The following is an 11,241-nucleotide window of genomic DNA, read 5'->3' on the forward strand; positions in this document are numbered from 1 at the left end:
CTTTTTTTTTTTTTTAAAAAAATTTTTTTTAAAAACCAAAAAAAAATTTTTAAAAAAAAAAAAAAAAAAAAAAAAAAAAAAAAAAAAAAAAACAAGCCATATTAAAACAAAGAGAATACACGCTAAGGCTACACTGGTCCACATGGAAACATGTTGACTGGAGTTAAATGTGAGTCAATAAAAGATTCAACTCAATTTGTTGAATGAGATAAATGTTTAGAAATTCTGTTGAGACAAAATATCTATTGCTTTCAAGAAAAAACAGCTGCTGGAGCATCCAGAACATTAATGATGACGTTATTTGGAACACAATCACAAAACGAATTTACACAAAATGATACTGAGCTGTTATTTTACAGCTGAAATCTGAAATCTGAAGCACATCCATAATATTGATTTTAACAAAGAAATGTACAGGGAAGTTGTCTCAGCAGATGTCTGTTCCCAAATCAAAAAGTCCACACCATTATTTACCGACCTACACTGCTTTTTCTGTTCAAGACATCCAATATTTGTCCGACACTAACTGTAGTGTACAATTTGAACATGTTTGATTTTATCCACTACGTCGTAAATTGTTATCTCAAAATCAATACACCGGACATCCAAAACAAGTGTTTCACGATGTCCGTGTGCATGCATGTGTTGCTCCCTGCTACTGTACAGTGGTGCACATTCCCTTTTTGTTTGTATGATTCACTGCAGCTGGCTCTCATCAAATCTCATCTGGGAACGTTTGATTCCAAGGTGCCTGTTTCCCCTCTGTCTAATCACACTGTCACACAAGCAGCGCACGAGTGAAATCTGAGGCAAGCACTCCTACTGCAATTAGCATCCTTTTCCTTTATGAAATCACATCAGGCAGAAAAACAAAGAGCTAAAAGCTCTACGGTGAAAGCAAGCTGCCGCCATCCTCTCCTTGAAGACATTTTTCTCCTGCAGCCGAATTCCTAATATTGTATGTTGATATGCAGGGTTGACCTTCACTACTGAGAATTCCGAAAATTAGTCCAGGCCAGCACACTCCCAGAGCGCAACATCACCCTCTCACCCTGGACTTGTGTTACCTCCATGACCTCCGAATCAGGAAACACACACTAGATTTGATACATGCTTTTATTTACATAGGCATGGGTTCAGCTTCACTGAACCAACTGAATGTGTCGTTCTCATAAAACTCAATAGCAAGGAAAGCAAAAAGAGTGAGCTAAACTGTTACCCGTTGTGCTCTGTAAAAAGGGCTTCAGCTCCCCCCTTGATTTCGACTAATTTGGTCAGAAAACAAAAATTGTATATACTGTATATACTGTATACCTGTATATGGATTTGGCAGGTTGAGCTGAGGCCTGGACTGCCGTGGTCAGCAGCGGTCACGGTAAATCCGTACTCGGCTCTGTCCGCCCATCGCAGAGGGGAAGCAGTTCTCAGCTCACCACTGGTGGGGTTCAAGGAGAAACGCTCTGCTCTGGGTCCTTAGGAATGTGAAACAGATAAAACAGTAATAAATGAAAGTCATCACTGTTCAGTTACAGAACTGCAGTGGGCACAGGATCAGCGTTTGACTATGATGTTGGAATTACCTGATAAAGAGTAATGCAGGGTACCATTCTCCCCTTCGTCTGGGTCCTTAGCTGACAGAGTCCCCACCACAGTCCCTGATAGAAGCCCCTCTGTCACCTGCATTAAAAAAAAAAACAACAAAAAAAACTCTCAGACTTCAAATAAGTTGGCAAACACTTCCTTATATTTGTTTTTGCACTTAACATAAGCATACAGTAGTTTCTTCAAGTTAAAGTGATTACCTTATTAGAAAAATGTACCAAAAACCATACAGAACTCTAGGCTGGTTTGTCTAGCTTTTTTTATCCCCAATAATGAATGAAATCATCATTCTGAAATCACTTTTTATATTTACTATTTTTGTCTAATACAAAAAAACTTTAATTTGCGAAGCACTTAAGTGCAACTAAAATGCCCGAAACAGAAAAAAAAATATAGACCTTTTTTCTGGCACTGTAGATCAGGTAAAAAATGATTGTGTACAGTGTCAGCAATGTTAAGGTATAGATGACAAAAAAATAACTTGCCACACAAATAATTCTTAGTGATACAACATTTAGAATTTGTCAATGATAAAAAGAGAAACAATGCAGCTGTATGCCTCGTATATTGACATATCTGCCTCGATTCTCACCTGAAACAGCAGCTCCCGTTCAGGTCTGGCATGAGTGAAATTGGGGGCATTGTCATTTTCATCCAGCACGGTGATGTGAGCGGTGCCTGTGGCACTGCGAGGAGGGGTACCCCCATCCTGCACGACCACCACAAGCTGATAACTGGACTGCTGCTCTCTGTCGAGGGCGAGGCGGGTGCTGATCTCCCCTGAAGCAAAACGGGAAATTACACAGAAAGCAATTTAGTGGTTTCATTAAGATTTTACTGATCATTACGTTCTGAAGGGAAATGATGTGGCTTTTAATACGCAGTTACTTTAAGTTTGCTGTAATGCTGATTTAATTTTAATCCAATTAAAACTGTTAAAATGAAGTGATAGCGTAGCTACTGCATGTTGTTTCTAGTCACCTGTTTGGGAGTTGATCTGAAAGTGTCTGTCTGAGTGGAGCAGTCTGTACGTGAGTCGAGCATTTAGTCCTGCATCTCTGTCTGTCGCAGACACTCTCCCAAACCCGGTTCCTGCCAATAAATTCTCTCGGACTGCCAGGAACACTCTCTCCTGGCTTAACCTCGGGGAATTGTCATTCTCGTCAGTTACGGTCACCCTGACAGTGGCGCTGCCGGTCCTCCCTGCTCCACCTGGGCCTGACGTAGCTAGGACGGTCAATAGGAACATGTCTTTAACCTCTCGGTCAAGAGAGCTTCGGACAAATAGCCACCCAGTGTCGGGCATGATGCCAAATCCAGCCGCATCACCGTCGGGCCTCAGGCGGTAGGAAACTGAGGATGAAGACGGAGAGCTTCCAGAATTCCCTGAAGCCTCTTTGTTGAGCGCTCGGACCTGCAGGAAACGTGTGTTGAGAAGCGTGTTCTCCCGTAGCTCCACCCTGTAGGTGAGGGTGTCGAAGGTGGGGCCTTGTGCATCCTGTGCTTGGATGTGGACCACGAGAGTGAAGGTGGAACTGAGCTGAGGTGCTCCGCCATCCTTCGCGATCACCTGAAGATCATAGCGTGGGACACTTTCATACGAAAGACTTCCGATCAAGCGTACCTCCCCGCTGCCACGGTCAACACCAAATGTCCTCTGGCCACTGCTGCCTGCAGCCCCGGCAGAGATGAGGTCGAAGCTGAGCTGACCGTTGTGACCGGAGTCTTTGTCTGTGGCCTGAATACGGTAAATAACCGTTCCCATTTTGGTTATTTCAGGCAAAAGGAGGGACTCCGATGAGGAGGGAAGGAAGGCGGGGGCGTTGTCGTTGACATCTGAAATAGTTATTCGAACATGACTGTTTGCGTAGGCTGGAGGAGAACCGGAGCGTGCCTGGATCTCCAGATCAAGACTGGAGCAGGTTTCATGGTCAAGAGGAAGAGCTGACCGAATGGTCCCAGAGGAGCTGTCCACTGTAAAGTAGCCATCAGGGTCTCCCGAAGAGATGGAGTATAAGATGCCTTTAGAGACTCCTGAAAGGAAAAGCAATGTCAATGTCAATGTCAAGTCTCTACATAACCCTTTTTAACAAGCATCTAGCACCAAAGTGCTGCATAACATGAATTATAAATTCAATGAGAGATACCAATACAAAAAAAAAAACCATTAAAGCCTTAGCAGGTAAGTTTGATAAAGGTTTTTTATAAACATTTAATAAACATTTAACATTTAATAAAATGTTTTTTACTTTTTGTTCAAACATTCACTCCTGACAGTATAATATAAAACAGATGATCTGTCTCATCTGCCTCCCTGTGGTCCTTCTGCCATCTGCAGAAATACACTGCTTAGTCAGAAACAACCAATCATAACCAAAAGGAGGGTCTTAGCACTGTTAGTCACTCTTGTGTGCGCGCTGCTCAGTGTAAGCTCAAGATTGCTGGTTTTCTGCAGCTGATAATTGTAGAGAAACAACCTAATATTGCAGAAAAACTGTTTGCCTACCATTGTCGGTGGCTGTGCAAACTAGCCTGCACATTCACTGCAGTCTCTGCAGTAGCAGGAGCTGTAGCACTGCTGACAGCAAGTGGGAGGGTGTGAGCAGTGCATGATTGACACCGCTAAAACCCTCCTCCTGGCTCTGACTGATTGTTTCTGACCAGGAGTGCAACATTACAAAGAAAATGCCTAATTAATGGCACAAATATTCCCACCTGCTTTTGTTGCAGCACGGACCACTCCCACCGCCGTGCCTCTCAGAACATCCTCAGAAACCGTGAAGAAATACTGTGCCTGTTCAAAAGTGGGAGATGCCACAGAACCTCCCACCACGCTCACATTGACTCTGGCATTAACTGGCGCAGTTAGACCGCCGCCGTCCTCGGCCGATATCACCATGGAAATAACCGTGTTGGATTTACCATGGAGGGAACGGGACAAAGAAATTACTCCTGCAAGTACAGAAAATAAAAAAAAAGTGTAAATTCTTTCATCTTAATTACAGACAGCTTCACAGACAAAATCAAGACTGTACAAACTAAATATATTTCTTTACAACTTCCGTTAAGTTATTAATAATTAATTAATTAAGTAATTAATTTTCAATTAAAATAAAACAAAATTTAATGTAACGTTTGGTCAATCTCATCAACTCTGCTGGAGTCAACTGTATGAACTGACTGGTTCTTCTTATGTTCACTACATCGTTTTATGTTTCCTAGAATTAGGAGTTAAAAAAATCAAATAAACAATGAAGAGAAAATGAAATACCTGGCTCGGTTTGATGTAGTTTGCAAGCCGAAATTCAAAAACGGTCAGCATTTTTAACCTAAGATATTTTTCATTGGGTTGGTTGTTTATTCTTGTCTTCAGTTAGGATGCGATTCGTCATGCCAAACAATTTACAGAATCACAGTAACACTGACAATGAAATATAATTACTGAAGTGCATTTGAGTCACAATTGATCCACTTAATGTAAATATCAATTCTTTATATCGTCTTCCTCTGTTTTGAGGTTTAAATGCAGGGAGGGAGTTAGTTCAAAGGTTTAGTTATTGTTGCCTCATCACTGCCCCATAAAGTAAAATCACCTGTGTCTTTGTTGAGAGTGAAGAAAGTGGAGCCCCCTCCAGGAACTGTGCGGTAGGTCACCTTGCCATTTTGTCCAGCATCAGGGTCATTGGCTGTCACCTTCACCACGGAGGTTCCCGGGACACTGTGGGTACTGAGACTGACCGTGTACACAACTGGATAGAAGGTGGGCCGGTTGTCATTGATGTCCACCACAGTGACCCTCACGCGAGACACAGAGCTCAGACCACCCTGTATGGATAAAACAATAGTTGATTCAACAGTTTCTGCATTCATATATGTAGGAAAAGAACAGTTCTCGGGAAGTACACAGTGTAACATGGCAGCATTTTCTGGTTCAACACTCAAAATGAATTAAAGTTAAACTTGGGGAAATAAAGACTTAGTTAAGTAGCCGTGCAGTACGTCACCACAGACAGCATACTGTTTGTTTTATTTTGTGTGCCTTGATGACAATCAAGTCTTTTCTTAGAAACTCCAACAATAAATATGAGCAGTTTTAAAGAAAACGAGAGAGACGAGCTCTTTGTTGACAATCCCTTAAATATGGAGCCATTCAAATGCCGTGTTTGTCAGCAAAGTAACGGGTTTACACTGTAACTGCAGGGTTAGTTTACGAGGCCATTATAAAAAGAGAGATAGCTGAGACAAAGGCAATAGACACCGTGTGGATAGAGCTGGGAATGATGGATAGGCAGAAGACCACTGGAATGACTTTTTTTTTTCTATTACACAAAAACTGCAGATTAGATCCAGTTTCACATGTATCCAGTGATTAAATGATACTTTAAATTTAAGTAATGTAAATGTGATCCACTTTAGGCCTCGATTGATTCCAATTTATTTGACACTTATTTAACCAGAATGGTTCAATTAAGACTAAACTTTTTTTTCTTCCCAGTAGATTCTGTTCAAAGTTATCTGGTAGCAATCAATATTGAAATGCTCTTTCCTTTTTTCCTTATCCCCGTCCCTTCCTGCATTTCCTGTTTTTCACTGATTGCTTTGCCATCCTGTTGCTCCCTTTGATTCTTCAAGTCAGTGCAAGGAAACAGCGAGTTGGGTTCTGACGTGAGCGTCACTTTGATCAGTTCAGTGGAACACATCTTTGATTTGTCTACAACATCAAAATTGATCAAAAGTTATGCCGAAAGATTGTCTTTTGTCACCAGGAATCTGATATCCGCTGATGTATATCTTCTCCTGCAACAAATCAAGTTATTTGACTTTTTGAAAAGTTTACTTTAGCTCTAAATATTAGTTACTAAATATCTGGTTATGACTGCTTAACGGAGGAATGGACACATTATTGCTGTTAGACTAATAGCTTTTTGATAGATTGGTTGATTTGTGCCTTTAAAAGAATTCAACAAAGCATTAACTTATTCATGCTACAAAATCAATAAGTGTGTTTTAGCTTGGCAAAATCTGTATACTAGCACTGTTTACAGGTTTAAATCAAAGTATTACAGTAATTTTAAATATTAGAGATATAGTAGTAATAGAGGAAATGGGTTCTTACTCCATCTGTTGCTGTCACAATTAGATCAAACTTGTCCAATCCCTCATCCCTGTCTAGAGCTGTGCTGGTACATAGCTGGCCCGTCTCCTTGTTAATGGTAAAGGGAAGTGTGCCTCCAGAATTTGAACCCAGGGTGTAGGCAATGGTCCCAAAAGAGCCTCGGTCCCCATCTGTAGCCGACACCTGATAGAAAAGACACACCACTTAGGATAAGCACACAGGCGTCAAATTGTTCACGCTGTACAATATCATACCTGGAAAACCAGAAATGTTTGGGTGAAAAAAGTTCTCCCTGTTTCACAGTTTTAATACACAAACTGAGAACCTCTGCGTATCACAATAGTACGCCATAATTCAGTCACCTCATAGGCATGTACAAGTGCTCCTGGTCAAATATCACATATCACAGCCCTACTTACTATGATTTCCAGAACACCATAAAAACAGCATCTGTGCAAGTAATCCACTTTATTACACTGGATTATAGATCCCAGATTTGTCGGAAATATAAAAAAGATAAAAAAATTTAACAAAAATAAAAATACATTTCCTCTTAGGTCTGTTTTGAAATGTGGCATTTCAAAACAAGAATTTATTTTATTGGGTGTCTGAGTCCAGACATGAAAATCAGTTCAACTCTTGATCAAGTCGCATAAACTACAATGGAAAACACTTTTTGCTCCAGCTGAGAACACAGTTTAAATATCCATACTTATTTTTTTTCCCTAAAAGTGCCAAAATACTTGCATAAGTAATGCCATTGTCAAATTAAAATGAAATTAAAACCAAAAATTGTGGTAAGTAACTGCAGATTGTTGAAGCAAGTCCAACTTTCTCTAGGAGACTGGGTTTCTTGTCTGGCTTTGGCTCGCTAAAATAAACAAGTCTTTTCCCCGATAAAGACATTATCTCCACAGGATATGTTGATTAAAAACTATCAATATTCGTTAATCATGTCTTTAACAGGAAGACCTGGTAGTTAGCACCATTTCCTCACAGGATGAGGGTCGAGGTTTCAAATCCGGTCTGCATGGAGCATTTGCATGTTAGCTACATGGTTGTAGGAGTTTACTTTGGATAATCCAACACAATGTTGTTAATAGGTATAATAACCAGTTTACACGGCCATAGTTGCTTGTTGTCTGCATCTCTGCATTGGCCATGTGAGGTACTGGTCACATGTCCAGGGAATGCTACTTCTCTCACTTGTTGAATGAAAAACTAGCTCTGAAGATAGATGTCTTCAGATCAAGTTCTCCATGCAACTGGTACTTAAGTGAATACCAAGCGAGATTAAGGGCAGTTTATGTGGCCCAGTGTTGTGACGGCAGCTATGGTCTACGTCTGATTTCCCAACATTTCCTCTGAGTTCCCAGGGATCTCACAGCAGAGTACAGCTGCAGGATATTAGGAAATTACGTGACGGTATTATTATTTTTAATCTTGATCATATGAGTTCACTCCACATTCTTCTAACTCCTCATTTTTACATCCGTCAATACAAATGCTTCCAACAGTAACTGATCATTAGCTTCTTGTGTCAGATGTGAGCTTCTATTAAATGTGGCCACATTATTGGCATGCAAAGTGTAATAAATAAATAAAAACTGACCAATGTTAAATAACTTTAGCAAGCAAACAAATGGTCTTTCTGAATTTGGAGAGAAACTCATGAAAATATTGCCCACATATTCTTTTTCAAATTATTGGACCCTTTCTTTTATTTTTACCGCTGACTGACTTCCTGGTCTAAATACCTAATCATGTTAGAGACTGAAACAGTTTTCTATCAATTTTCTATTTAACATGCCATTTAAATTATTTTCATTTCCATTTGTTGTACATTTCTATTAAAAATGAGCCTTCTTAGACCTGATTTGATCCATTTGTTATTGTTCACTTCAAATCATTCTTTCTACTTGGCAAACTTAAAAGCTCCCCTTGTATATACACAGAAGTTCTGACAAATCTAGGAAAAACACTCAGAAATTCCATAACAACAATGATTTCTTTGGAACACACTAAAGGGGAAATGTCGTGTTTAGGCAAGGGTCTGGCTTTTTAATGTAGTTTTGTGGTGTTTATGGTGCTCATTAAGAAAATCCTTCTTGCTCAGATGTTGAAACCTTGAAGCAAAGCCAAGATCCGCAAGCGCCGATAACATCAATCCTTCACTGTCACTGTCATAGCTGTCAACAGCTGGAAATTATGTCTGTTATACCTGCAGTTTCAATTTTATCTAGTTCTTTTCTCTCGTTTTTTTAATCTTTTTTTTTATCTCCGGAAATCTGTTTCATACACATCCCTTCGATGAACATTTAATTTAAGTTGTAGTCTAGAAAATGTATTTGATTTACCAGATTAAAATGGTCCCTTTTCATCATGTATTTTTGCTTTCAACAACATCTGACTGAATTAAAGCCTCCAATAAATAGTGTTGATGTTGCCTTACTAAACCCCTGATTTGGCCCCCTTTCAGACCACATACTTCCACTGACCACTTTCTGATATACACTAGTTCAGTTGTATATTATAACAATTGACAAATCAGCCAACCACATGGTAACAACTCAATCCCTACAGGAATCTTTAGGAGATGACTCTGTGAAGTGTTAATGAAGCATTAGAATAAGGAGAAAAATAGAAGTAAAAGAACCAGGTGTTGATTTAATTTTTGATTTACAAACATATAGCATTGTTTTTAAACCTATAAATATAGATGTAAGAGACATCATTTTTTTACAGTTTATTTTATCAAAGGACTGAGTTCTGGATTTGAACCCAACAGAGAAAACAAACACATAAACATCCGGTGGGATACTTCCTTTTGCTCCACCGACACGTCTTCACCATTATGCACACCTATTGGCTGCAGACAGACAGAGACCCAGAGAGAGTTGCTCACATACAAGTTAAAACAGGATTATTAGGACAATCTCTTGGGGAGTTGAGTCGCTAAACAATTTGTTTTTTCTGAGGAGTTTTAATCCTCCTTCTTCATCGATCTGAACTGGATGTTTGGGGCTTAGAGATCATTAATGGAACTTCCTTTAAAGTTCAGTGTTGAGACTAACACTATCTTCTGCGATCTTGGCTTTTGTCTTAAGTGTTCGTCGTTTCCTCCTCGCTGTCTGTGATGGATTAGCCACCTGTGGTGATGGAGTATTGCGTGACTTTAGATGACCCACACACCACCCACATATGATCAGGATCCTTTTCACTTAATCTAATTAAAAGGATTTTAACACCCACAACAGTCCACCTGGTCATGAAGTAACGTCATTGTCACCTCTGACTTTAAAGGAGATTCCAGCTAAACATAGCAAATACACCACCTTGTTTATATAAGAAATTAAAACAAGCTCTAACACAGTTGATGTAAGCACACTTGGAAGTAATTCTGTAGACTGAGACGTCCGTGGGAAAGGACTTACAACACTGCTGGAGTAAAAGTAGGACACTAATTCTCCACACATTAAACTTTAATGTTACAGATTATTCATGCTGGACAAAAAAATAAAATGCAAAAGAAACACAAAGTTGGACAAGAAATTTAGCCTTCTAACAATCGGAGTTATGACAAAGGATGTAATGATTTCAGTGCAGTTTCTTACTATACTGCACACAGGGCAGTGGTTAGGCTGATTGAAGACTTTGGCAGTCTAAGCAGAACTTTTAAGCATAGAATCCATGACCATATTGACAAAGTACAACATTTATAAATTCGTACCAGATGAGAACCACATTACTGAAGGAACAGGAGCATGTAGAAATTATTTCTGTTATCAGCATTGCACCAGCATTGCGAGACTCAGTCTAAACTGCACAAGGCAACAGGATCATTTAACTTGGTACCAAAAACTGCTTGCACTTTACTGTGTCTCTGTATTTTCAGCTCATATGTAGATTTCAAAAGGCAAAAGAAGGTAATCTAGAAAGAGCTCAGGCTTAGCAAGTCTTCATAAATCTGGTGTGTTAGACTCAGAGGAGCCTGCACCCTGATCACATGACAAGTCTTCCAGACTTCAGAGTGCAAAATCATTCCTCACTGAACTCTTCGCCTTCCTAGAGAGGTAAGCATACAAGCACAGAGCAAAGCAAGCTCAGACGTAAGCTCATTCCTTTCAACATGTAAATCTCATTGGGTTTTTAGCACGGCATTCGGCTATCTCATGATTTTCTCTGTTGGTTGGAGAAACTGCCAATAAAATGAGCCATGCTTAAGCAGGTTTTTAGATCTGGATTTAGAGAGAAGTATCCAAATCTATCTATCTACACTTCAGCTTAAATTAGAGAAAATGTCTCCATTTTCGACATGGTTGAAAATGGAGACATTTGGCAACATTGTCCAACAAAGTCAACATCCAGTTTGTTGACCTTGGACCATTATGCACCAAGTATGCAGTATATTTGATGTTGGTGCAGTCACATAGCTACTGAAGGCCCTTTGTGGTCATTGGGAATCTCCACCACCGTACTTTCACTGTGGTCTTGTGAAATGGAACGAAGAAAACAGCAATGCA

General features: G+C 39.8%; 1 protein-coding gene across 1 annotated transcript in view; it reads right to left on the reverse strand.

Annotated features, from left to right (window-relative positions):
- The window catches only part of dchs1b (dachsous cadherin-related 1b), a 98,486-nt gene that overhangs the window by 18,658 nt on the left and 68,587 nt on the right, over positions 1-11,241 (reverse strand). The window contains exons 5-11 of the mRNA XM_015044587.1: positions 6,719-6,901; positions 5,196-5,427; positions 4,318-4,554; positions 2,584-3,636; positions 2,195-2,382; positions 1,581-1,677; positions 1,315-1,472 (exon numbers count right to left, since the gene is read on the reverse strand). Of these exons, the coding sequence (XP_014900073.1) occupies positions 1,315-1,472; positions 1,581-1,677; positions 2,195-2,382; positions 2,584-3,636; positions 4,318-4,554; positions 5,196-5,427; positions 6,719-6,901 (2,148 nt within the window). The remainder of the gene's footprint in view (positions 1-1,314; positions 1,473-1,580; positions 1,678-2,194; positions 2,383-2,583; positions 3,637-4,317; positions 4,555-5,195; positions 5,428-6,718; positions 6,902-11,241) is intronic.

This window comes from Poecilia latipinna, unplaced genomic scaffold, assembly GCF_001443285.1.
Source record: "Poecilia latipinna isolate Pla-1442-1.1 unplaced genomic scaffold, P_latipinna-1.0 Scaffold682, whole genome shotgun sequence".
NCBI classification, from domain to species: Eukaryota; Metazoa; Chordata; class Actinopteri; order Cyprinodontiformes; family Poeciliidae; genus Poecilia; species Poecilia latipinna.